Genomic DNA, 26,968 nt, shown 5'->3' on the forward strand with positions numbered 1-26,968 from the left:
TACCACAATCAGACTAGATTTTATAAAACATCTTTTACTTAAAAATGAGGCCTCCTGGGCACTATTAACATGGATGTGTCACCTGTGAATAAAGCGAAGTTAAAGCATGAAACATAACTGACATAAAATTGGTGAAGAGTGCTTTGCAACCATTTTACACTAATAAATATTACTCTTTTAAACCCCAGTGCATCCCTACTGAGCTTGAATCCTGGTAAATGAAAACCCCTTTGGGTTGGGAGAGCATTTGGAGCTGGGATGTGCAAAATGGACGTGGGGCTCAGTTTTGGAGTTGGTGGCAGGGGTGGAGGGAGGGAGGGAGGTGTCTAGCTGGGAGGAGAGAGGGCACCACCAAGGGACTGACAAGGTGGTGAGGGGAGGATGGGTAGGGGTGGAACTGGGTGACTGAGGACCGTTAAGAAAGATGTCTGAGAGTCAGAACAGGTCATCCGTGTTGCTGTGATGTAAACCTGCCATCACTTCCACCTCCTGCAAACCTTCCATTGAATTCACCTTGTATAAGCAAGGTGACCATGAAATTATAAGCTCTCTGGGAATTCACAGAAATCTAGGAAGGTTACTGGACTTTTAATAGGGTATGGAATGGAGGTTTGAGCAATCTTATCTAGCAGGGAGGTCTGAGCAGGTGGCTGGATTACCCAAAACTCTTTAACGTGAGTGAACTTTATATACATATAAATATGTCATTCTTCCTGTGAAATTCACATATTTTTAAACAAGGAGATGAATAGAGAGATGCAAATCATATATCAACAATTGAATTTGTTTGAAAGTACAAAAGCTCAGTGAGTATCTTTCATACTATTCTCTGCCTTCTCTTTCTGCATTTTGATATGTCTCTACTGCAGCAGTCTCTCAGATGCAGCCAGAAGACGAAAGACATTCCCAATGTGCAACTGGGAGGCCTGGGAAGTAAGGTGGTCTTAATAATACATGTTCTTTTCCCACCAACCTGTAGAGGTAGAAAAAAGTCAATGAGAAATCAGGAGTCTGTTGAAGTAGATAAACAGAGTCTCAAAAAGTCCTATTACTACTTACTTCCAGGGTAGAGTCTGATGAAAAGTTTTCGCACCTCATCATACACCCAAATCAGAATGGCATATGGCACAGCCACAAACCAGTACTGAGGCCTGGAAGCAGAAGGGAGGACAGTAAGTCTGAATGGATCCAAAGAAAGGGCCGAGCCCCTGCCAATGGGCAGAGGGCTTCTTGTTCATTTTCTCTGCTCTATTGGAAAGAAAAGTACATCCCTTGGGTCACACAACGTAAAACTGGAAAGCTTCTATTTAAACTGGACTGGGACTGGTAGAAGCAACATCTGCCTTTAAAGCAGCCTAGTGGATGAAGATAGAAATGGGACGGTGAGGTTTAGAAAATCCATTTCCTCTTCTGACAAAACTAGCGGGTCAAAATCTGACTAAACTAGAACTGACTTGGTTTTACCTCTTTTGAAAGTCTGGAGAGGAAAGACCCTCTGGAATCCTGATGTTTATTTAAGCTGTGACAGCTCACAACAGGGCTAGCTCTTTCCTATTCATTGTTGAAGGAGAACTCACCGGAGCATTGTGAAATTCAGGGCTGTGATACTTCCAAGTCCATAGGACAGGATTAATGCAATGATGATCTGCGAGGCAATTCCCACCCAGATGACTTTATTTCTACAAGAAACATAAAAGCAAACAGATTCTGAACTCACACAGTCACAGGACCACACACCCAGTGTAGTCAAAGCCTTGTGTGTTATATACCCAACCATTCCTGCAGAAGGCCCAGGATTCAACCCAGGATATTAGATGTGAGCAGTACCTGAAGAGACCCTGCTGGAAGATGGAGTTCCTCCTGGTTTTCCTGATGATTAGATCTGCTATTTGCTGGACCATGATGCCAACAAAGAAAGCTGTATAGCCCGTCCATTCTAAGTATTTCCTCTGGTACCATGTCTGTCAACAGACAAAAAGGAGACCATGAGACCCCAAAGGGAAAACTGCAGAAAGATTTCAATGTAGTTCTGTAAAGTTTTACTCTCTCCCCACCTCACCAAGATTGACAAAAGTTCACCTTCTAGTGTCTGAAAAGAATTTTTTTTTTCTTTACTCAGTTGAGTCGGGAAAGATGCTAACTTAATTGATCTGGCCCTACTGTGGGTGTTGTTGGACTGGTTACTCTTCCACACAACTGCAAAGCCAATGTAAGAAAGTGAACTCAAGGCATCAAATTTGAAAGCAGAGACTGAGTCCTGGCAAAGGCCAAACCTACGTAACAAAGGGGCACACAGCCCTATTAACTGAGAAAACTTTCACATCCTCTCTCATTAAGGCTGTCCAGGGCGTGAAAGTTCTGTATCAGTCTGGGCAAAGCAGTGAGAGTAGGGCAGAAATGGGGGATGCTGAAGGCAGAGTCTCCTTCTCTTACCCACTGTTGTCCATAGCTGTCTTCCAAGTCATTCACGTTGCTGTCTTCCCATTCCACCCGGAGGTTAATGAGAATACTGGGTTTAAACCCCTCTTGTGCATACACAGTGAAATACACAACAAAACCTCCCACGGCTTGTATGAGGCCTAAAAGAACAAGAAAGATAAAGGCAGAGGTTCTATCAGGACTTAGGAATTGCCCCTGTGCTCACTCTCCTCTCAGTTCCTCCTCCCATCTCCAACCCTGCCCCACGAGGAGAAACACAGTTTCTGATGGACTGGAATGAATTCTTGGGGTGGTCCCTTGTCTGATAGGTCAGAGATGCTCTCATCGTACCGATGTGCAGGTAAGAGTATATGGCAAGTTGCTCGTTCACCAGTCTATCTTTCTTCTTGTGGCGAGGCTTCCTGTTCATAATGTCACTTTCAGCTTTCTCATAGGCCAAGGCAATGGAAGGGATCTAGAGGAGGAGACAGTCCATGAGACTTAGCCCTGGAACACTGTGTTGTATCAGCTGAGTGAAAATGACAGTGGCATAGACAGGAGGCCTCAGGTTGGGCAGTGAGGCTGGTGGATTGTGGTGAGGGGTGGGGCAGGTTATGGAACTGGTCTATCTAGGGTGTATGCAATAGGGGTGCATTGCTTCTAAAGAATTTAAAAACAGTTGGCTTTCAAAATCAATCTGCTTTTTTATTATCACCATGTGCTGGCAGTTTTAAAGATGCTAGCTATAAAACACTTTTCCCTTCTGGGGCAGATGTTTTCTTAGGCATGCCACTGGATCATACCAGTTCCTGCACAGATCCTCCTGCCTGGAAGGCTTGTTAAAGGACAGATGGCTGGGCCCCACCCCCCACCTCCAGTCCTTCGCAAGGTCTGGGCTGGGCTCAGAGAATCTGCATTTGTAACAAGTTCCCAGGTGATGCCTGGACCACACTGCAAGAAGCACTGCTGTGGAGAAAAAGAAGTGACTTGAAAGAGCCCGAAAATGATTTGACTGTAAACCATGAGGACTGCAGTTCCCCTCTAAATAAGAATATCTTTGGCCTCTCTGCAATGTGTTGATGGCCTGGGTATTATACAAAACAAGAGAGTAGGAGGCGGCCATTTGCAGCATTCTCATTGTGAATTCAGTTCCGTCCCTGTTGCCTTTTTCCCCTTTGCCATGTGGATAGTTTCCTAAATGGATACATACCAGAAGAGGGAGGGCTTAGGTGACATTATTGTACATCAGTGTGAGGCCTGATCAGGTCTTAATAACTGCTACTTCTAATTGCATTTTGGTGAGGGGCTTTCAGGTCACAGATTCTTCTACTTGACAAGGGGGCAGTTGTAGGTTATCACATTGGCCACTGGGCCCCAGCGTTACAGGGGCTATTCATGGATAGTTCTATGTTCTCAAAGGAGAGGGAGGCATGGAAGCTGAAACTGACCAACAGCACGTTTTGGGGGGAGGGCAAAGAACTCTTGTCTTGAAAAGCTCTTACACTAAGTGAAGTGGTTTTAACTTCCAAACATTTGACAGATCTCTCTGGTCCTTTGCTTTGATGTGTGGCTGGTGGACCAGCAGAATTGGCATCACTTAAAAGTGTGTTAGAAATGCAGGACTTCTGGGCCCATCACATCAAAGTTTGAGGAGCACTGATTTCGCCTAACTCCTTGCCCTTGAAGGTAATGCCCTGGAAGTTTACATCACCTGGGACAGTTATCAGGTCCTGTTCCCTTTAGAGCTACTTACTATGTCTGTGCCCAAGTCGATGAACAAGATAGTAATGGTGCCAATGGGCAGGGGAAGCCCAACAATGATGTAGATCAGAAAAGGGCACAGCTCGGCAATGTTCTTGGTCAGGGTGTAAGCGATAGTCTTCTTCAGGTTGTCGAAGATCAGACGACCTAGGCAAAAATGTTGCTGCCATAGGACTTGCTTTTGGTCTCTCAGGTGACCCCTGTCTTGGTTAGACCCCTAGAGACCTCACTCACCTTCCTCCACCCCTGTGACTATGGATGCGAAGTTGTCATCCAGCAAGACCATATCAGCTGCATTTTTGGCTGCATCAGAGCCTGCTATCCCCATGGCGATCCCAATATCTGCCTTCTTTAGGGCTGGAGAGTCATTAACTCCATCCCCTGTCACGGCGACAACTGCATTCTGTGGGGACACATGAGACACTAGGAGTCAGCAGGTCCAAGGGGTCACAGGTAGTGCAAGATCAACACAGTCTCCCTTCCCTCTGGAGGATGTAGGGAAAATTGGAGCTGAAACAAGGGCCTGTTTGGGGGAAAAGATAAAGCTGGGAAATCCCAGAAATAAGTACAATGAACTCCAAAGATGTGCTCCATTAAAACCATTGTGTACAGCAGGCTAAAGTGGAGCACTGGGTGTCAGACTATATGTTGGCAAACTGAATTTAAATTAAAAAACAAAACAAAACAAAGAAGATGCTAGTTGAAAGAGGCTTTCTAACCAGGAAAAAAAAGTAAAGTGGATCTCTTATATCTTGTATGTCTTTACATTTTTTTTTCTATATCTTACATTTTCAGATCTTTCTATACCCACACCTACCATAGTACCAAAAGTTTCACTGTCAGAAAGCCCTGCATGCAGGAGGGGCTCTCTAAAAGGAGAGTAAAGGGTCAGCCCCCTGAGAGGGTAAAAACATAAGGTGATGAAGACAGGCAAAGAATTGTCTTGAGGTGTTTTTTTTTTTTAAGATTTTATTTATTTATTTATGAGAGACACAGAGAAAGGCAGAGATATAGGCAGAGGCAGAAGCAGACTCCCTGCAGGGAGTCTGATGTAGGGCTTGATCCCAGGATCCTGGGACCATGCCCTGAGCCAAAGGCAGATGCTCAACCACTGAGCCATCCAGGTGCCCCTCATGAGAGGTTTAAAAAGTGATTTAGCCCTGATCTGGGATCCAGATCTCAGCCCTGCATTTCCCCCATAGGATAGTGACAGACCTGGAAGGTTCTCTGGGCACTGCTGTCCACCTACCTGCCTTTGACACCCTTCTACGATGATCAGCTTCTGCTGGGGGGATGTCCGGGCAAAGACAATCTCTGAGTAGTTGGTTAGAAGCTCATCCAGCTGCTCTGGGCTCATGTCCTTCAGCTCTGCGCCAGTCACCACAGCAGCTTTAGCATCCCTAGAAGGGCCAGAAGGGACTGAGTGAGGCCAAATGTCGGATCTTAGGCTAAAACACTGTTCTGGGCAGGAAGTGGGCTGAAGCCTCTTTGACTTTACCTGGCACCCACAGTCCTTGACACCTAATACTCTAGTGGGATAATAGGGGTTGTGAGTTCTGGGGACACTGGTCTCCATTTCAAGACACAGAACACTGAAGCTAAACAGTAAGGCCATTTCCTGATATTGTATGATAGGAATAAGCCAAGTAGCCTTTTGCTTGCAGGAATGGGTGGGAACATTCCTGGGGCAATATTTTACTCAAGATGTAAAAGGAGGGTAAAAAAACCTTCCTGTTCATGTTTTGGGTCTTAGAACCAGCTTATGCCAACACACATGGGTAAACAAGTCTTTGATGTTGCTTATTTCAGATTTGTAGTGTCTATTGCACAATATGCTGTGTAGGGAGAACAACTTATTACTGAGGTCCTCTTTGATGAGAACTACTGTCTGCTGCCGATAAAAGTAAGGTTCTAGAAACTACTGATAATGCAGATCTGATTGTGTCGTTCCCTGCTAGAACATTTTCAGAGGTTTTCCGTTGCACTTGGAGCAGACCCCAGAGTTCCTAACTTGGTCTGCAAGGCCAGGTGCAGCTGGTGCTGCTGGGCTTCCCCTCCTCTTTGGCTCTCCCCTGCAGCCCTTCATGCCCTCCATTGCCCTCAGGTCTTCATAGGTCTTCCACCTTTGCCAGGAATGGGCATATCTCACCTTACCTCCCCTGACTAACACTCTACATTTTAGCTTTCAAATCTTAACTTATAGACTATACTTAAAACACACTGCATGGCTTTTTCTTTACATTTGTTTGTCTTAAGCTTTTTTAGGTATGTGTTTTCCTGTTGGTGCTAAAAACCAGAATCCTAGCACTTGACTCAAACTATAGGTATCCCTGTGTTCTGGTAAAAAAAATTATAAAAGTAAGATAAGAAGAAAAGGGTGTGTCCTTTCTCCCCACAGTGGCAAAAAGTACAGTTATTGTATGATCACGAAGCTACAGTTGATAAAGTAGATAACTGAAAATATTCACAAAAGAATCTATGCCATCTCTTGTTCAGTTAGGTGAGTTGCACAAAAATGTATTACCCTATTATTTGTAAAAACAAAACGAATTTTAAAAGTTCCAAAAAGTTTTTGTTGAGGAGTGTTGTTTACACAAAGGAGTGTTGGAATACTCTTAGACTTCAGATGTTGTTGTTTTCAGAGGCTATGATATAACTCTGTTTGGTTGTCTTAACTGGTAATTTGCTGTCCTGCTAATAACTTATTGACTGACAGCTCCGTATTCTAAAAGGCATAAATGCTTGGGGTAAACTACAAGAGGTTCATTGGTCTCTCCTTTTTTCCCTGCATTCAAGAAATTATAATAAAGCCAATGACATTTATTTTTACACTGAGATTTTGGAGTCTTTATCATTTATGTTGTCAAGAGTCCAGGTGACTCTGGACTCCTTTGACTGCTTGAACCCTCGTTCTCTGTGTGTCCTTCATTGTATTTCACTGTACTTATCATATCACGATTAGTTTTTATTTTTTCTTTTCCTTTGCCTAGATGGAAAGCTCCCAAAGATCAGGGATTGTGTCTGGTCTGTTTGCTACTATAGTTCCAGTGTCCAGGACAGTGCCTGGCATATTGTTGGCACTCAACAAGTAATTGTTGAGGGGCACGGGGGCAGGGGGCTCAGTCAGTTAAATATCTGCCTTCGGCTCAGGTCAAGATCCCTGTTTCTCTCTTTCTCTCCCTCTGCAGCTCCCCCTGCTTGTGCTCTCTCTCTTTCTCTCAAATACATAAACTCTTTAAAACAACAAGAAAAACATAATTAATTGTTGAAAGAATTAATACATGAGTGAATGAATGGATGAATGGACTAAAGGGTGGACATGATTACAAGAATCAGGAGACAAAAGGAAAAACTGAATCTCTCCTCAGGAAGCTTTCATTCTATTTACTACAAAATAAAAAAAGAGAAGTGCATGTTCACATAGCTATACATCATGAAGCAACTGAATAAATAATATTTTGAGTGCACTAGGGGAGTGCACCAAACACAGAGGGTTTTTAATATTTCTAATTATACAACTGGATCAATGACAAGTAATTTCTTATAAATTTTGTTTCAGTTTTTCCTCACTCTAAATTTGGTGCTGAAGTTTTCAGATCTACTCCATTGGGTTTTTAAATTTCATATACAGAATACATCATGGGTAACTTTCATGGTACAAATACAGTTTAGCGTTACCCTGAGAGAGTGCCTGGCAAAAAGGAGATTTGCTCCAAACAGCACAGCTCTTTAGGGCCAACAAGGATAAGGACTTGGGTAAGACTTTAATTTCTGCTACATTGGTTCTGTGCTTACCGTTTGTTAACTTGCTCCACAGCAATGTGGAGGCGTTTTGCAATGTCTTCCACTGTCTCACTGTTGGCTGAAATGATACCCACACTCTTGGCAATAGCTTTGGCTGTGATTGGATGATCACCTGTAACCATAATAACCTAGAATGCAAACAATGAGAAAGACATGTGGACAATGAGAAACTCGGCTGGCCAGACAGAGCAGGGATAGTTCAGTATCACCTACTCTATTGTGACCTGGTAGAATGTGATTGGTGAATCATTGTGGTTTGCCCTTATGGGCAGTTCTTGATCTTTAGATCAAAGACAGAAGTACCTCATTGGATCTATCCTTACTTCCGAGCTGCTTATATCTCTTCCTCTGACATTAGAGGAGGCTCTTTCCCTGTGAAAGGGCTAGTGGATGTATACTTGAGACAGCCCCATATTGCTTCAACAGTCTTCATATTAACATGGACTGGAATCAATATTTTGGCTTTGGTATTATAAAGACAAATGGATTTTGAAGGTTGAACCTTGAGATTAAGTAATAAAACCTTTTATTATCTATCATATCTAGGGCAAGATTAAGTCAACTCATGGCATTTTCACTGCAGTTACTATTGTGGTTTGTTCCACATAGACACATTTTGCCTTTATTGGTCAGTTAGTAGGATTTTAGTATAGTGAAAGTAGAGTTAAAAGGGGGTGGGGGATTATGATATTTACCTGAGACTTAAATACTGACTATCTCCTATGATATTTTTAGAGAAGGATACAACATAGATGGAGGACTTCTTAAGAGAGGAAAATAACTCCCACCTTGATCCCCGCACTCCGACATTTGGTGACTGCATCAGGTACAGTGGACCGAGGGGGATCAATCATTGATAAGAGCCCCACAAAACAGAGGTTAGATGTGGGAAAGTTCATGGCATCTACATCAAATGTGTAAGTTTCTGGAAACTCATCTGCTGGCAGGTAGAGATGACAGAAACCTGGAATGCATGTGAATTTGAGAGTCAATGAAGTTAGGATAAGAAATAACAAAAGAAAAGGAAAAACATTTTCACATACTCCTTTACTATTTTACTAATACTTGAGAGTATTCCAGAATTGTTTAATTCTTTCAATTCCATAATGCATGCTATAATTAGGAAGGACATATTTCATCCAAAAGTAATTTACTGTGTGTCCACTGGATTCTCTGTTATGTTCTGGGGATATAGAGACCAAGAAGGGATAGCCTTTGCTTCTGAAGATATCTCAGTTTAGTGTGACAACAAAGACATAAAGAAGTAAAGCATAAAAAAGCACAGTGAGTGTCACAGAGTAGAGCCACCTGGGTAATCAAGAAAGACTTCTGCGAGGAGGTCACGTATGAGTTGACTCTTGAGAGAAGAGTTAGACATTTTCTAGGGAGAAGGGAGGGAGGGTTGGGGATGGGAAGGCCATTTGAGGCACAGAAAACAGCATGTGCTACTGCAAAAACAAGGGAAGAATCCAGGGTACCAGGGGGATGGTGCGAAGCTGTCTTTAATCAAGGTAAGTATGAGAGAAAGGCCATTTGGAATGGAGAACTTTTTGTAATTCAGAAGGGATCTGCTTCAAACAGGTTAAGGTGGATGGGATTCCTCTGTCTGGTGGGACTCCCAAGATCACATGACTTTTTCATCAGCTTTTATATCAAATTTATTATCAGCATGTCCCACTGCCTTACACACTTCAGTAAAGCACAGGGCAGAGTCTGAGAGGTCAAACACCAGGTTCCTAGAGCAATTCTTGTCAGATGGGTATCAATCCTGCATTGAAAACACGAGCTGGTGCTGTGGGTTATTTAAGGCATGCTTAAAGCATTATCACCTCATTTAATTATTTCATTTGCCTTACAAGCTGAAATATCCTTTAGAAACACATTCCACAGATTCCATCTCTATTGGCAAGAACCTTTATCATGTTTAATGAGCCTTATCATCAACTGTGAACTTCTGTTACCTAGAATTCATATTCTGTAGTTCACAGGTCCCATTCTGTCAACCCAGGATTGGGTTTTCATGACAGAACATACCCTCTGAGATCACTAAAGTTATCACAATTAGGCTCCTACCACCATGGCAGCATTTCTGTGGTTCCTTCCACCTCTGACAACCCCTGTCTCTATTACTGGTAGTACTGTCCCTACTAAGCAAGTGAGAAACTTCCATATTATTTTAAACTTATTTTTCTCCTCTGACTAGTGGCTAAATCTTACCAGTTCTGCTTCCACGAAGTCTGTTGTGTCTGACCCCCTCCTTCACATTCCTAGTGCCTTGGATCAGATTCCCAACCTCTTTTACCTGAATGAGGGCAACCACCTCCTCCTGAGACCCATGCCTCTCCTCTCCTTGCTGCTGCCAAGAATTATCCTTTAGAAAACACTGTAATTCTGACTGGTCCACTCACCACAAAGTCTTTAGTGACTCTCTCTGACTATGGGATGGAACCCCAGTTCCTCACCCACACAAGGCACTCCTCATCATGCATGCCCTCCAATCTCTTTCCTGCTCATTTCCTGGGACTATGCCATCTCATCTACCTGTAAAACTCAACAGACTGCCCCACTTATAATGTGTGCACACATCCCATCCACTTCTAACTCTGTGCTTTGGCCTATGCTGTTCCCTCTATTGCCAATATTTTCCCTCACCTCCCTTCAAGAATTATCGTGCAAGGCCCAGTTTATCCTCATATGTTTGTTTACGATATTCTTCTTCCTATGATTCACAGGGATGCCGTAGCCACTCTGCTAGATAACAAGCCTGTCTCCTCTCGTGCCCTGACCTGGCATAAGGCTCTAGAGCCTTACACCCAAGGTAACAGATAAGGGTTCTGCAACCAAGAGCTCACCCAGCACACGCTCCCCTAGGCCTCCCAGCTCCATGTATGCTGTGTGGAAGGCCTCGGCTGTGCTCTTGTCTAGAGGCTGCTCCTGGCCATTGACCATGATGGTGCTGCACTTCTCTAAGATCCTCTCAGGGGCCCCTTTCATCACCATGAGGAAGCGCTTGTCGTTGGGGTCATCCGTTTTGTGTATGGAGAGCTGAGAGGGAAGGAATTGAGCGTGTTAGGTACTCCCTGCCATCAGATAATGACGCCATCCTTACTTACAGGGGCCTGAACCAGACAGACCTCTTAATTAGCAATATTACAAGAAACTTAAAGACATCCTTTCTCTCATGCGGCTACTTATCCTTGACATGAAGAGGAGAGTTCACTATAGGCGTATTCTATCCTTTTTGTTTTGAGGTCAAGTAATATGCAGAGATCTAGACTCGGTCCAGCTCAGAGAGGCACCCTGAATTTGAATACAAAGTAAGTAAATCTCATCTCTCAAACAGAAACTCATTGCTTTTGGGGAGGCCAGATATGGTTGTCACCCTGTGAAGTCATGTGTATTGAACCAGATCTCCTGAGGATGCCTGTGGGGGTCAGGGGGCCGTGAGGCACCTCATCTCACTTCTTTTCTCCACCTCCCTGTCATGGATAGCACCCTTTCAGTCCCAGGCTATTTTGAGCTCAGGCAGGGGTAGGAAGTGGACACTCTCACAGGCTTTCAGGACAGTTACAAAGTAAATAACACAATTTTAACATCAATATCCTCTCACCTACTGATTCTACTTCCAGAATCATCCTAATAAGGTAATGAGAAAAAAATCTGAAAAAAACAAAACAAAACAAAAAACATATAAAATGGCCGAGTCTTATGGAAACCATTTTCATATACCAGGTGCTCTTCTAAGCCTTCAAAAGGAATTTCGGGAAGCTGGAGTGTTTAAAAGAGAAACTGAGTTTTAGTAACTCAGTTACTGAACAAAAAAACAAAAACAAAAAACAACACTACCATTTTGGGCCTATCAGTTGATTCTAAATCAGTAGTTCTCAGCCTTCTGGATACCAGACAGGAGCACAATAAAAAATTAAAAAGTAGAGGGCAAACATAGCTTGTTTTTTTTTTTTATGGCCATGTAAGCACATTAAAAAACCCCAACTAACTAAAATCAAACCAAAACTTTCCATCTATTATCACTATCATTTTCTCAAAGATAGATTATTTGAACACTTAAAAAGTAAGAATAATAAACATTTTTATAGTGCATATTCTTTTAAGTGCTTCACATATGACTCATTTAATTCTCAAAACTACCCTAAGGCTGTGGGTATTATTATTATCACCTTTTACAAGGAAGGAAACTGAGGTGCAGAGAGGTTAACTGGCATGTGCAAGGTTATGCCATAATAGGTGGCTGAGCTGGGATTTGAATTTAGGCTAGTAGGTTCCAGAGTCCCTGCCTTAATCTGGTAGCATATAAAGGATAATCTTTTAAATTAAATACATTCATCCTTACATAAAACTTTATAAAATACTGTCCTAATTTTCCAGTTTATCACACACTATTGGAAATATTTCTATGGGCCGGTCTCAGTTTGGGGAATTGCTATTCCTCTTTCTATTTTGTTTCCTTTGGTTGAATGATACCCCAGGGATCTTCCAAGGCCATGACCTCTAAGACTCTTTTTTGAATGTTGCTCATATGTAGATATAAAATGGCAGTGACAGCTTTCAAAGAGGCTCTTTGACCTCTTCTGTAGTAACCCACACAAATCCTTCTATCTAGTCCCAAATCTGGGTAGCCTACTTTCTCCCTCAGCATTTAGTACATGAGGCCTCATGGAACCTACTTTTTTCTCATTCTCACATGATGAGGAAAGTCTCTACTAGAGTAGATGGAACCCTACTTCTAGGATTCTGAATCTTAGTCTTGATTAGAAGACCATTCAATCTACCTCTTAAGAGCACAGACTCCCTGGGTCTGTTTGAATCCTGGCTCTGGCCCTTACTAGCTGTGTGATAATGCTCTGTACGTCAGTTCCTCATTCCTTACTTTGTAGAGTTGAGAGAATTGAGTGATGGATTACATGTGGAAATTAGCATATAATAACTAACATTACTGTTGTTATTTTAGGATCGTTACTCAATCTATTTTCACTTCTGTTTTGAGTAAGACTTCTGATTTATTGGCTTTAATATTTGACTTCATACGTTTTTTAGTTGTCTATTTGGCTAACTATAATTCTTCATTGGCTTGTTATCCACAAAGATGTTTGCAATACAGTTATTTCCCAATCCTAAATGCCATCCAAACAAAATGTGTCAGTAAACACAGGAAAGTTTTACACAAGCATGGTTACCTTATTTATATACTTTCCTGTTATGCAAAGACCAAGTCACAACATCCTGCTCTCAGCTTTGGAGTCTTTGGGAAGTCTTACCTGCAGCAATAAACTGGGCTACAAGCTCTCATTTGTCCCATCATGGACAAATGAGAGGAGGATGGAGCTATTTGACTGTTGGTCAGCCTAGAATGAGGGAAGACAGCTAGGCAATGATGGCCATTTTCCCTCTGAGCAATGGGTAGAAAGGAGGTCCCTGTCAACTACATGGGGAAGAACTAGAAAGCAATGTGGCTGGTAACAGTCACCTGAGAGGCTATTCATTGGTCTTCACAAAGGGCAATGTTTACTCACAAGGCCCAAGCTAAACTGTTCTTCTGTGTTGTGGTAGAGAAAGCATGGCCTTGGGAGTTGAAGAGATAATGTGAAAATTGGTTGTGCCACTTAGATGCTTGGATAACTCTGGTCACATCAACATTTCCTAAGGGCCTGTTTCCTCACCTAGAAATTGAGATTAATTAGTCCTACCTCAGGCTTATCATGAGGATTAAAAGAGAATGTATGTAAAGTGCTGGATACAGACTAAGGGAGCAGTAAATGTTAGTTCTCCCCATTCTCTTACTTTTCATTTATCCTTTGGGATGTGGCTTTTGCCCCTCACCTGTGCAAAAGTTACCTGTGGGGGTGGAGGTGGCATGTGTGTATGTGTGTGTGTGTGTGTGTGTGTGTGTGTGTGTGTTTGGAGGGTGTAATATAAATCAATCATTCATAGGAATAGCCAGGCCCTGACAAGGTCTTCACTTCTCGTTTTTCTTTACCTACTTCTGGCAAAGGAAAGAGGCCAGCAAAGGAAACTTGTTCTGGGCATACCAGATGCCCAGTCCCTGTATTCCTGTATTTTTGGAGTCAAATATCATTCAAAATACATACTAAAAGAACACTTAGAGGTAGAAATGCCATTCTTTGATAACAAAGATTTGGTTGTGAGGGAAAACTCACCTGAAATTTGTTGGTCGAGTTAAAAGGAATTTCAGCTACTTTGTGGTTTCTTTTTCTAATTTCCATCACATCACCCAGAATGACCTCTGAGAACTTCAGAAGAGCAGTTTCTGAGGCATCTCCAACCACAATTCTCTGAGAATCAAGAGATAACAAATATTTGTAGCAATATAATCTGTTCTTTTATAATTATTTTCAATGAGCCAGCATGTAGCCTAAACTCAAAAAGCAACCACACCACAATTAGCCACTGACTGAACCATGGTGGAGGTGTTAAACTGAATGGTGCTGCCTATTGGCATTAAGGAAATTCAAAACACATAGAGCTCTATGAGACCTGGAGGGTTGCATGAAAATACTAGCTATGAATTAGTCTTGAAAGATGGGTAAGACAGACAAAGGAACAGAAGAAAGCCTTCTGGAAATTAGAATGCTATGAATGAAGACATGAAGTGGAAGTGTTCCACTGTAAGTGCTGGACATATGGGTGGACTTGGGGGATGCTCTGAAAGTCAGGTAAGGTCTAAAACTCGAGAAGCATAAAACAGATGCATGGAAAGTTTTTGAGCAAAGTTAGGTGAAGCAGTTCCTCTAATAAAGTATTTAAGGAAAATTACTGGTATGCAGGAAAGACTGGAATCATAGAGGACAATCAAGAGGTTGGTATAATTAGTTAGATGTAAGGTACTGGCAATAACATAAAAGTAAAATTATATAGTTATTTGAAGCAAGAATAAAAGGACTCGGTGATTCACTAGATATTAGGAATGAAGAAAGTTAAAGATTACTCCCAAAAGTTTTGGCTGGGATGACCATAAAGTGGTTATGTCATAGGAAAATAGAAAAGGGACAAGATAGTGATTTAGAGCCAGGTTGCGTACAGGTGGAAGGTGGCAAATATGATTTAAGAGTCTAACATGGCAAAACTTTCAAGTGGGAACACACAGCTAATTGGAGATCCAAGGAGTTTGGGTGAAAAAATCAGGACTAGAGAGAAGGATTTAAACGATATGGACAGAGAAGTGATGGGCCAAGAAGAGAATTGATGAGCTGTCAAAGAAAGAAAACCAAACAAAAAGTATAAAAAAGAGAAAAAGTCAATGAAGGAAACAGATGGCATATAGAAAAGCTAGGAGAAGATAGATTCAGTGACTCAGAAGGAGAAGGAGGGGAGGGGAGGAGGGAGGAAGGGGAGGAGGGAAGGAGAGAAGGAAGAAAAGTTTGTTTTTGTATATTCTAACATTCCAGGGCCCCTTAGAACTGCATCTGCTGCCAAGAGGAATATATTCTAAGGTCAATCCTTCTATTTCCTTCCAGTTATATTTTAAACTTCAGTGAATGGAATTTATGTAATAGAGAAACTTTGATTATATCTACTTAGCTTGTAAGGAAAGTAACTTAAAGGTACATTCATTTTCAGGAATGAGACAAAATTTTCAATAGACCTCAATCAATGTTCTGAGGACTTGTAGACATCTCTGTGATTTCTCAAAGCTAGGCAGAGTGAAGAAAATTTTCTGCAGGTCTTGTGAGTCAGACTTGCTCTTACTAGAACACACTTTACTCAGTTGGAGAGATTTCAATCAAGCATCAAATCAGAACAAAGAAAGTAATTTCAAACTGGCTGTGATTTAAGACCGAGTGATACTGAAGCTTTACCTTCATGATGGGGACACTTTCTTGTCCTGGTTTGAACTCAGCTCTGTTACACAATGTTATTATCTTTGATAAGGAGGCCCAGGTCCCAGAGCTTTGATCAAAGACTTGGTCTGGAAAACAGAACAGTGGATGCTGTGGATGCTGGGCCTAATATCTATACTATTCAAACAATTCTCTGGGATTGCAGACTAAAGCTGCCATGTTCTCCTTGGCCCCCTCTGCTCGAGTCCACAGCTTCAGGCCACACTGAATGTTCCAGAAGACTTACTTGAATGGTCTTCACTGGTGTCAGCTATGAAGATCTGGTTGTCGAACCACAGATGGGCCACGGTCATCCTATTCTGGGTCAGAGTCCCAGTTTTGTCTGAGCAGATGATAGAGGTGGAGCCAAGGGTCTCCACCGCTTCCAGGTTCTTCACCAGGCAGTTCTTCTTGGCCATCCGTTTAGCTGTCAGTGACAGAGTCACCTAGAGAGAGAGGGAGAGGATGAAGCTTTGAGAAAAACCAACATTTTGAACTCAGGCTCCATAACAAAGAAGCAGCAGAAGCCAAACTAGTTTCAGGACAAAGGTATAGTTACAGATACAGTGAAGCTCACCCAGTGGCTGATAAACCACATAAAGCCCTATCCATATGTCGTAATCCTTTTATTAAATGTAGGAGGCTGGGATGCGTGGGTGGCTCAGTGGTTGAGCGTCTGTCTTTGGCTCAGGGCATGATCCTGGAGTCCCAGGATCGAGTCCCATATCAGGCTTCCTGCATGGAGCCTGCTTCTGCCTCTCTCTCTGTGTCTCTTGTGAATAAATAAATAAAATATTTTAAAAAATGTAGGAGGTAAACAATGCGCCCAAGTTCCTCCATTGTATAAATGGCCAAGGATTCTTTTTTCTTTTTAAGGAATGTGAGAATTTGGGACTCCTGGGTGGCTCAGCAGTCGAGCATCTGCCTTTGGCTCAGGGCATGATCCCGGGATCTGGGGATCGAGTCCCACATCGCGCTCCCTGCGAGGAGCCTGCTTCTCTCTCTGCCTATATCTCTGCCTCTCTCTCTCTCTCTCTCTCTCTCTCTCTCATTAATAAATAAATAAATCTTTAAAAAAAAACAAAGAATGTGAAAATGTAGAGAAGGTGTCAGACTTCCTAAAAATCTGTAAGTGGTGGTTTGAGTCTGTCTTATATAGTTCCTTTTTTTTTTTTTTTTGGTCTTTTCTAGCTCCTAATGAGAAAGATAACATGCAATTTGCAGATGGAACCCCTAAAAATGAAAATATAAAGTTTTCTAGGACAGAGTTAAAAATGTTAGCAATATCACAATGTCTTTTGTCTCTCTAAGGAACAATCTATTCAGGATGTCCCATTGTGTCCCATGACAGTGAGGCACTGTCCCTTTGAAGATGGAGGAGATTTGAAGTGTATGGGTGAGTGCTACCCAGCACAGCAGAATGCCACGTGTTCACAGGGTCAAGGGACAGGCCACCTGGCATCATGGACTCACAGTGACAGTGGCCAGGAGACCCTCAGGCACATTGGCCACAATGATGCCAATGAGGAAGATGATGGCGTCCAGAACCTGATACTTCAGGGACACTGCGATGATGAAGAAAAGGATGCCGATGGAGACAGCCACTCCTGCCACAATATGGACAAAGTGCTCAATCTCAATGGCAATGGGTGTCTTCTCATTTCCAACTCCTGAAGCCAGTGAGGCGATCTGACCAATGATGGTGCGGTCGCCTGTGTTGATGACCATGCCAGTTGCTGTGCCTACAGGTGAAGTAGACATTTTATTCTGGGGATCCTCAGCTACGAGGATCTGCTTCCAATCCTCTCTTTGCTGGTTTACATGATCAATTAGTACACATTACAAAGTTCTCTGGACTCTTTAGTTCCACGTTTTGTCCTTGCAAAGCTTTATAGCAAGAGATGGTAAAGAGACAAGAACCTGTGGGGGGAGAAGTGATATGGGTGGGGCATACGGTCCTGAGAACCAGCTGGACTTACCTTCAAGACAGGTTGTAGAATAGAAGGCAATGTTCTTTGTTTCCAGGAGACTATCATGGGTAAACTCAGAGGAGCGGGCCTGGGGCTCAGATTCTCCAGTGAGAGATGAGTTATCTACCTAGAAGAAATTTTGAAAAAAAAGCTCCAGATCTGGCATCTTGTTCCCTGTCCCAGTTACACTGAGATCTAAAAGGACAACAGAACATCAACTAGTTATCAGCATGCTCTTTGGGGCACCCCATGATGATGCTTACCTTACACCCCTGAGCAGACAACAACCTGATGTCTGCAGGGACCCGGTCTCCCCCTTTAATCTCCACTATGTCCCCCACCACCAGTTGCTCTGCAGGGATTGTCCTCTTCTCCGAATCTCGAATGACAAAAGCTTGCTGCAAAAGAAAACAGTGACGGTGGCCTCAGATCCTGGAATGACCCCAACCCTCCTCCACACACCCCCACATCTCAGGGATGGAAGCCACAGCTGTCAGAATGGCAACAATGTGACAAAAAACTTTTACTTGGGGACAGAAGACACTAAGTACTATCTCCTTTTTGAGGAAGAACTCTTGGAGATATTCTTCAAACCAGAAAACTCTGTGGGCCGATACAGCAAATTGACAGTCCTGAGCATGACAGACAGACAATTAAGCATGAGTGATCTTGGCTGGGATGTTGAGGAAGAACCCTGATGGCTGAGCCAAAGGGTTTTAATACTCTTGCTCGGGTCAGGAAAACTTTCGTGGAGTAGGAGGCTGATCTCCCACTTCTTAGCATGGATGATTCCATCCAGAACCCTCTCCAGCAGGCAGCTCTATGGGCCAGGGCAGTATGGTGTTTGCACTGTGCTGACAGTGGTGCAAGATCTCCCTAGAGGCCTCCTTCATGGGGTCTGGCAGGAAGACAAGAGCAGTGGGGGGCGTCCCTGACTGTAATTTGAGGCAACATGCCAAGACGCTCCAAAATGGGTGCAAAAATGGTCACAGATAACAAATTGCAAGTTGACCTCCTTGGCTACCAGGGAATATTCCCAAACTTCTACAGGTCACTCTTGGAAGCACCTGAATTACTTTTGTTTGAATAGTTCACCAAAGCTCAAGAGCAGTAATAGAAAATATTGTGCAGCGACTGATGTTTGTCCTATTTTGCTCGACTAAGCATTTTCCTGTATCTTATTTCTCTGATCATCTCAAAACTCTGTGCAGAAATAGGGCTTCAAAAGGATGGTCTAAGACTTCTCAGATAGCATAGGGGGTGGAGCACAGACCTTCTGCCTCAGAGGCCCCACTCTCCTCCTTATCCAATGCTTCTTCATTTGAAGTGATGTGGAGACCAGAGAGGGATGGCTGCCACTCACCTGTGGGATCATCTTGTTGAAGGTGGACATGATGTTGGTGCTTTTTGCCTCTTGGTAGTAAGCAAAGATTCCAGTTAAAATAACGACCAAGGCAAGCACACAGCCCAAGTATACCTGGGTAAGGAGGAGAGCATCAATCAGAAAAACATTAGGCATGAGGAATGGGCCAGGTCCTTGGGCTAGAGCTCTCCATGGGAAGGAGAGACATGGCAGTGGTATGCTGGTGTCATTTACAGGCCACAAAATTTACCCATTTTAAAGTATGTAAGTCAATGATTTTTTATGAATTCATATAATTTTGCAACAATCACCACGATCCAGTTTTAGAACATTTCCATTATCCCAATAAGACCACTACTGCCCAGTGGCAATTATTCCCCACTCCCACCAGTGCTGGCAACCTCTGACCTGCCTTTGGTCTCTAGGGTGTGCCTGTTCTGGACATATCAGACCAAAAGAATCATAAAGTATGTGGCCTTTTGCATCTGGCTTCTTTTTCTTGGCATCATGTTGGTCAGCTCAGTTTTTTTGTTTTGGTACTAAGTTATCAGTAGTCACAGATGCTCCCCATGTTAAAGGGACACAAGTAGCTTCGAGAAGAGAGAACCCCAAAATATTTCACATGGATATAGACCTTTTTTTCCCTTAGGAACTTATAGTTTGTCTCTCTCTCTCTCTCTCTCTCTCTCTCTCTCTCTCTTTAAAATTCATGCTTATGCTGCCTCTGAGACGTCAAAAGTCAGGTATAATTTCTATTTTACAGCTGGTAAAATTATTGATTTTCCCAAACCTGCACAGGGATTGGTCAATGTAGACTCCTGATTACAGCCCACCACTCTGCCCACTAACAGCCTTATTTTATGGTTATTTCCCATTACTAGTTTAGCAAACCCTGGAAGAAGACCCCCTTACATCATCTAGGGATGAGGACTTATTCATGGAGTACTGGATCCCATACGCAATCCAGCACAGGATGGCTCCTATCCACAGAAGGATGGAGAACCCCCCCACCATCTGCTTGAGGAACTTGATGATCTCTGGTGTTTCCTTCGGAGGAGTGAGGGCATTGGGCCCATTCTGAGCCAGGAGCTCAGCAGCTTGGGTGCTGGAGAGACCCTGAGAAAGCCAGACAAAAACACATAGAAATTAGACATTTCTCTTCCCTCAGATTGGACATCATTTTTCTGCAGGTTGAGGGTAGGAGGGCCTGGGAAAAGTGGATGATGCCCCACCTCCCTCAACTCTCACCTTTTTAAAAAGAATATTTAATATTAATGCTTAATATCAGCTAGGCAATGTACTCCATCGATTTGCTATTTACTCTTCAAAATAACCCTCTGAAGAAAGTGCTATTATTAGCCTCATTTTACAGATGTGGAATTTGAGGCACAGGGAGGTTAAATCATCCAGCTAATAAATGGTACCAGGCAACCTGGCTCCAGAGCCACTATATTATACTCTGCTAAGGCATTTTAATTTCTTGGAGATTTATCCAGATATGTAACTTGGCTAAGGAGGATTTGAAATATAAAAGCTAATCACCGGGGCGCCTGGGTGGCTTAGTGGTTAAGCACCTGCCTTTGACTCAGGTCATGATCCCAGGGTCCTGGGATCAAGTCCCACACTGGGTCCCCACAGGAAGCCTGGTTCTCCCTCTATCTATGTCTCTGCCTCTGTGTGTGTGTGTGTGTGTGTTTCTCATGAATAAATAAATAAAATCTTAAAAAAAAAAAGCTAATTGCTACAGTTAAGGGCAATGCGGTAACTATCCAGAAAAATCATCTCACTAACTCAAACAAAATTCATTTCACATATACTAAACCTAAAATATAAAAATAAAAATCAAACTAACAATAATTAATAAACCCCTAAACCTAAAACACCAATCTTTATACCAAACCCCAATATCACCATATACAAAAAAATACTCATACATTACTCTTCATCCTTTACTCGTCACATAATCCCAATACATTCAACCACCTTTATAAAATCCACCCCACTCAAAAATTCTACTAAATAAACAAAAATACATAATAAAGAACACTACCCTTCTAACACAAATGAAATTTTGACATTTAACATCAACAAATCATATCACTTAAATAAACTTTACCATCTCTCTTTTCAATTTTACCCCAATACTTATATATATATAAATATAAGATTGTGGTCGCATTAGATCGTCGATATGTAGTTGGGTGAGCGGTGTTGTGTGTTGTAAAGCTATTACAGAAATGTGCTTATATATCTAGAACATCTATCGTTTTTTGATGTTTTTTCTGTAGCGTCGCAGTAGAGAAGAAATGGTAAAGCTATTTTTGATCGAAATGTAAGTTTGATAATAGAGGAGGTTTACTAGGTGAGAGACGATTGAGAGATCACTATGGAAGATGTGCAATGTGTTGTCTGTATAGAGTAGTACTGTGATTGATTTTTTGGCGCATGATGTGTGTGTGTGTGTATTAGTAGTGATTTGAAGCTGCGAATTGTAATCACGGATATATATAGCGCGATGAATCATCCACTCATTTTTTTTATGTAGATAGTTGTGTGATTGTTTATGTGTTATTGCGCTATTTATATTGATGTGCACCATCTCTAATACCCCAATTTCTCTCTACACCAATGGCGATCTAGGATCGAGACATACAGAGTTTTTTAACGAGGTGTCTTAGTAGAGGATAGTGTCGGAGGTTGCGGTGGGGGTGGACTGGTGGACAAAAAAAAAAAACCCAGTGAAACAAAGTCCTATCAGTTATTTCACTGAAATGTCTCTTGAATCTGTCCCTTTCCCTTCCTATCTTACTGCTGCTATCCTATTTTAGTTCCTCATTTTATATTCCCAGGTTATTGTCTCATTCTTCTAGACCCTTCCATCTTCTACCTTAGGTTAAAAAAAAATCTATCCACCTACCTACCTGCCTACCTATATCTATCTATCTCTTCTACCTACCTATACCTGCATATACCTACCTACTTATATCTGTATATCTTACCTTTTGAAAGCCAATCTTATTTAAAATCACTTGCCTGTTTAGAAATTGTATATAACTAATGTAGTCCTTACTCCTTAGTTTGATATGGAAGCGCTTGATGGTTTCACCCAAACTACCTCTCCCCAATCTCCTTTTCTCCCCCTTCTCTGCCCTTTCCACACACATTAGCTCCTAGAAATCCCATACTGCTCTCCAAATGTACTCTGTCCTCTCTTGTCGCCTGGGCACTCTGCTCACGTAAGTCCAAATCCTCCTCCTATGTCCTGATTCAAATGCTGCACCATCCAGAGAGCCTGTTCTGGTTCCTCTGGTCAGAATCTATCACTCACTCAGCACACCATTTAAACCTCTCTTTGCCATATAAGTTGAACAGACTGGATGTTATAATACTCCCTTATACACCTGCCTCCCCTGCTGAACTGCTTACTCCTTAAGACCAGGGATCACCTGTCCCTCTTTGGCCCTCACTGCTAGTCTTGTGCGTTGCACATGGTATGTCTTTTTGCTGAGTTGAACAGATGTATCCAAATCTCCTGATGTCAAGACACCAAAACTTGTGAAATTTAATTTGAGTTCAAATTCACATAAGGAAGCAGTCTTCCTGTGGTAGGGGAATTTGCTAGATGCCTGAGAACACAACAGTATGCCCCAGAGTCATTGTTCCTTCTCAGAGGAAGAGGTGGACAAGCAGGGTTCTAGACTGTGACTCTGGATACTCACTTTTTAACACTGGTTTTCCCCATTCTTTGATAAGACCATTATACTTCTTGGACACAGGGATTAAAAGTAACCTCTGACCATGACCATAAGGAAGTTTCTGAGCCTTTCTGGGGAAACCACAGCTTTCCTGAAGTTACAATCAAAATAAATGTTCATAGCCAGGTGTCCAGCTCAGCAGAGGGGCTTGACTCTGGGCCTTGGTTCACACATGGGTCTCTCCCATGCTGGGTGTGTGGGTGACTGGCATTCTCAAAGTTGTTGCTTCATCCTAAAGATGCTATCTACTTGTCCATACACCCTAAGCACATGGCTTTGTACAGCCCTTGGCATAGTCCCAGGGCTTCTCCTCCCAATCCCCAGGCCCCTGATGACTTACTGTAATGATGTTTGTACCATATTTCTTTTCCAGTTCCTTAATGCTGAGTTTGTGGTCATCCTAGAGTCCATGAAAGGAAGAAGAGAGTGCATTAATAACTCCAAAACACTGAACTCTAAGCTTTGACCAGCCCATGAAAACTGAGAGTAGCACTAAGGATAGGAGGGGGCCAGAGAGTAAGGGAAAGAGAAAACTTTCTGTGCCAGCTGGTTATTACAGTGAGAGAAGAGAGAGCCTTGCTACAGAAGAGGCTTGCTCTTCTGATTCACCAGCCAGGGGATTTCCTGGCCATCCCTTGAGTTCAGACTTAATTTGCCATTTACCACATATTAGCTGTCTTTAGTTTTTACAAACAAAGCAATGCATTTCATCTCAAACTGATCTCCAACACAGGCAAGTTCTAGCACACCTGTCTGCTCTCCACCTACTAGTGATCTGGATAGTTCAGATCTGAGTTCGGGGGTTAGTTGAGGGTGATGAGCAATACCAAACAGGGGCTCAGACTTGAAGGGGCCTGTACTGAGAGGCAGAGGGTCCTCCTCCGTTAGCCCTATCTTTGGGGATGAGAACATGGGGGGAGAGGCTGGTGGGTGTGGTGGGGGCCTGTGGCGCACTCTGCTGGCCAGCGGTACAATAGCTCAAGGTATCACCCTGTGGCCAGGCATGGTCATGGTCATTCTGCAGCCAGGGACCCTTTAGTTCTCCTCGAGGTTCGAATGTACCAGAGGGCATCCCAGTTTGCTGTCACGAATTAAATTACAGGATTCTTGTGCAAATGTTGGGAAAGAATGACAGATGTTCCTCCCTCAGCACAGAAGCAAGGTAACACTGGCTAACACTATGAAATTTATTTGTCTATATTATACATCTTCACAAAATGCTCAAAGAAGGGAGAGTCTCCTCATAATAAATAGGCATATGATAGAATGGATATATGTTCGTGTTATAAGTGGCAATTTCAAGGAAGACTAAATATGTCTTCAATCCTAAATGATAGAGATACGTAGGAAATAAGAACCACTATCTATTATCCGGTGCTATTTCTCCTGCTTTATGTCATTTAACCCTCTTAACAACTCCAACAAGTAGGCACCACTTTTAATTCCTATTTTTCGAAATTGGAAATGAATGTCAATAAAACTGGATTTCAGGTCTGTCCAATTTCAGGGCTGTGTTCTTAGATGTTTCTCAGAACATACACGGGCAAATGCCCAGTGTTGTGCTGCTAAACGTTTAACAAGCTCTTCAGGGAAAATAAATGAAAAGCTCTGATCTGTAGCATTTACTGATTTCTCACCATAGCCAAATTCCAAGCTGCTAACCCAATGTCAATCAACTTGCCAAATTCCTGAATATTTAACAATTGGCTCTCTTAGCTCCCATGAACCCATATTACTACTATCTGCTCCAACAATAACAGAGTTTCAAAGTCTGCAATGAACTGCAGGGACAATCTAGTAAGACTTTGAGCTGAGTGTAAAAGTTTTCCCCTGACATTCCTAAAACATAACCTGTCACATTTCAGTTCTGAGGCAGAACTGAACCTGTAACCAGCTTTAATAGCTCCAAAGTTCTTCCTTAACAGGAATAACATCAGGCTTCCATAAATCACAAAATTATGAATTATAACTTAAATCACAAAATGCACAAATTACAAAATATTCTTACTCTTTCCTCACTTTTCTCCCTCACCCATGCAAACTGTTTATTTCCCACTTTACATAAAGAAAATGGAGCTTGCATCAAGGAACTGAAGCTGGTAGTTTGCTCCTAGTTACCAACCCCTGAGGCGGAACTTAATTGAGCCTATGGTCCTGTGAATCCAAGCCCAGTATTCTTACTAGTGAAAGGATTCTTTCTCACGGGGCATACATAGCCACACACCTAGCAAGGGTTAGTGGTTTTGGTTTTCCTGCCGCATGGTTCCAGCTCCAATAGTTTTACCTTATCAGCTAAAAACTGGCAGTTGGCTACTGGTATCTTCACAAAGCAGCCAGGAAAGGAGAAAGGTCTGGGCTGTGCCTGTGGAGACTGGAATCAGAGGCTCTTTCCTTAGAGTTCCAGCTGGGAGTGCCTACAACCAGAATGCAGGAATCCCACAGAAGGCCTGACCCCTGGGCAGATATTATCACACCATTTGTTTTAAACAAGGAAACAAATCTCACAGGGATTTTCAAATCCTTGAGACTGATCTTACTTTTGTTAAGAGGTAGGTTATAGGGGCAAGTTCTCCAGGGGAAAGGTCAGGACTCAGTGCAACCATTTGGCTAAAAGACCACATCAACTGACCAGATCCAATTCTTTGTTCAGCTTCTCCGTATGGTGATCCTTTTTGGAGTGGAAGCAGTTCTTCAGGCCTCTGTACCTCTCCTTGCCATCCTCCTTGTCTGTTTGCTCAACGTCTTTTGTTCCACTGAGCTCCACGGAGTAAATTTCCAATGTTTTCTGAAAGGAAAAGCAGAGGTGCAATATTGATCCAAGATGGGTTTTCTGAAAAGGTGCGGAGTGCTTCTGTCTGTGAGTCAGGGCCTACGGGGAAGGGAGTCTCCTGGGTGCTTGCATTCTCTCCGCTCGGGATTGTGGATTGTGGAGAGGTGCTCCCCATTTCCAAATAGCAGCACCCAAGCCCTCTCCTTTCTTCACCACAGTCCTGCGGGCCTCTCCTCCAGGGAAGGTGGGCAGTGCCCTCCTGCAGCTGGAGACAAGCCCCCCCTCCAGCAGCCCCAGGGTCTCCCTGGGACCTCGCTACCCACCGCGCACGCCGGCGTGGGCGCCCCTGCTGGGATGGGGCGTGCCCCCTGCGCTCGGTGAGCCTCAGTCTCCGGCAGAGCGGGCTTTACCGACCCTCACGCAGCCGGGTAACCCTCGCCGGATCGGAGCCGGCCTTGGACCCCCGGATTTGGGTCTTCACCCCGGCCAGCCCCGGGGCGGGCGGGGAGCCAAGCAGGAGGCAGAGGGAGCGCAGAATAAAGACCGCCGGGCCTTCCTCTTTCCCCCGGCGCCCCGGTCCGCACGTCCCCGGCAGGCGGAGGGCCGCACGCACCTTGCCCATGGCGAGGCTGCCGGCGGCGGCGGGCGGGCTCCGGGGCTCCGGGGCTCCGGGGTCTTCGGGGGCGCGCAGGGCGGGGCAGGGCAGGGCGGGGCAGGGCGGGCGTCCGGCGGCGGCGGCTCCTCGAGCCCAGGCGCACCTCCCGCGGCCGAGCGCCAGCCGCTGCCCCGGGAGGCGGCACCCGCCTTAAATGCCGCCCGCCCCGCCCCCGATCCTACCGGTCCGCCGCCCCGGGAGGCGGGAGTCCGGCAGGCGCGGGCCGGCCGTGCGGTCCCCGGGCGCGGCCTGCGCTGGACGAGCCGCGCCGCCCCTCACCCGCGGGGCTGGACGACTCCGCCGGCGGCCGGAGGACCGGCGCGGGCGGGCGGCGGCCCCGGCAGCTGGTGCTCCCTGCGGGGCCCCGGCCTTTTGTAAAAGGCAGCTTGAGGGTGGGAGGCTGGGGGTGCGCGCCGATGAGGCCCCCGTGGCCGACGTGGGCAGAGGGACCTCGGGAATGGCCCAGACAGCTGTGAGGAGTGGCTGAAGCGCTTCGGGGTCTGGATAGAAAACCGAGGTCCGGAAACGCTGTGGGGCGGGAGTGCAGAGGAGAGACGCGAGGACGCGGTGCCGGGTCCGTCGGGGGCGGCCTGGCTGGACAGAGGCCGCAGGCCGG

The 26,968-nt window shown here is 44.0% G+C and overlaps 1 protein-coding gene across 1 annotated transcript; it reads right to left on the reverse strand.

Moving 5' to 3' along the window:
• ATP12A (ATPase H+/K+ transporting non-gastric alpha2 subunit) lies at positions 1 to 26,462 on the reverse strand. Its single transcript, XM_055317382.1, has 23 exons — positions 26,311 to 26,462; positions 25,557 to 25,712; positions 23,268 to 23,327; positions 20,085 to 20,288; positions 19,173 to 19,286; positions 18,073 to 18,207; positions 17,819 to 17,936; positions 17,313 to 17,581; positions 16,087 to 16,285; positions 15,819 to 15,928; positions 14,160 to 14,294; positions 10,836 to 11,028; positions 8,772 to 8,947; positions 7,975 to 8,111; positions 5,429 to 5,579; positions 4,414 to 4,582; positions 4,172 to 4,326; positions 2,770 to 2,893; positions 2,434 to 2,579; positions 1,828 to 1,961; positions 1,578 to 1,679; positions 1,060 to 1,151; positions 1 to 973 (listed from the first exon to the last, which is right to left on the reverse strand). Exons 1-23 carry the CDS (start codon positions 26,317 to 26,319, stop codon positions 945 to 947), a joined length of 3,117 nt encoding a protein of 1,038 aa, XP_055173357.1. The 5' UTR covers positions 26,320 to 26,462; the 3' UTR covers positions 1 to 944.
• Between the last annotated feature and the right edge of the window lie 506 nt (positions 26,463 to 26,968).

Source organism: Nyctereutes procyonoides, unplaced genomic scaffold (assembly GCF_905146905.1).
Source record: "Nyctereutes procyonoides isolate TBG_1078 unplaced genomic scaffold, NYPRO_anot_genome, whole genome shotgun sequence".
Classification (NCBI taxonomy): Eukaryota; Metazoa; Chordata; class Mammalia; order Carnivora; family Canidae; genus Nyctereutes; species Nyctereutes procyonoides.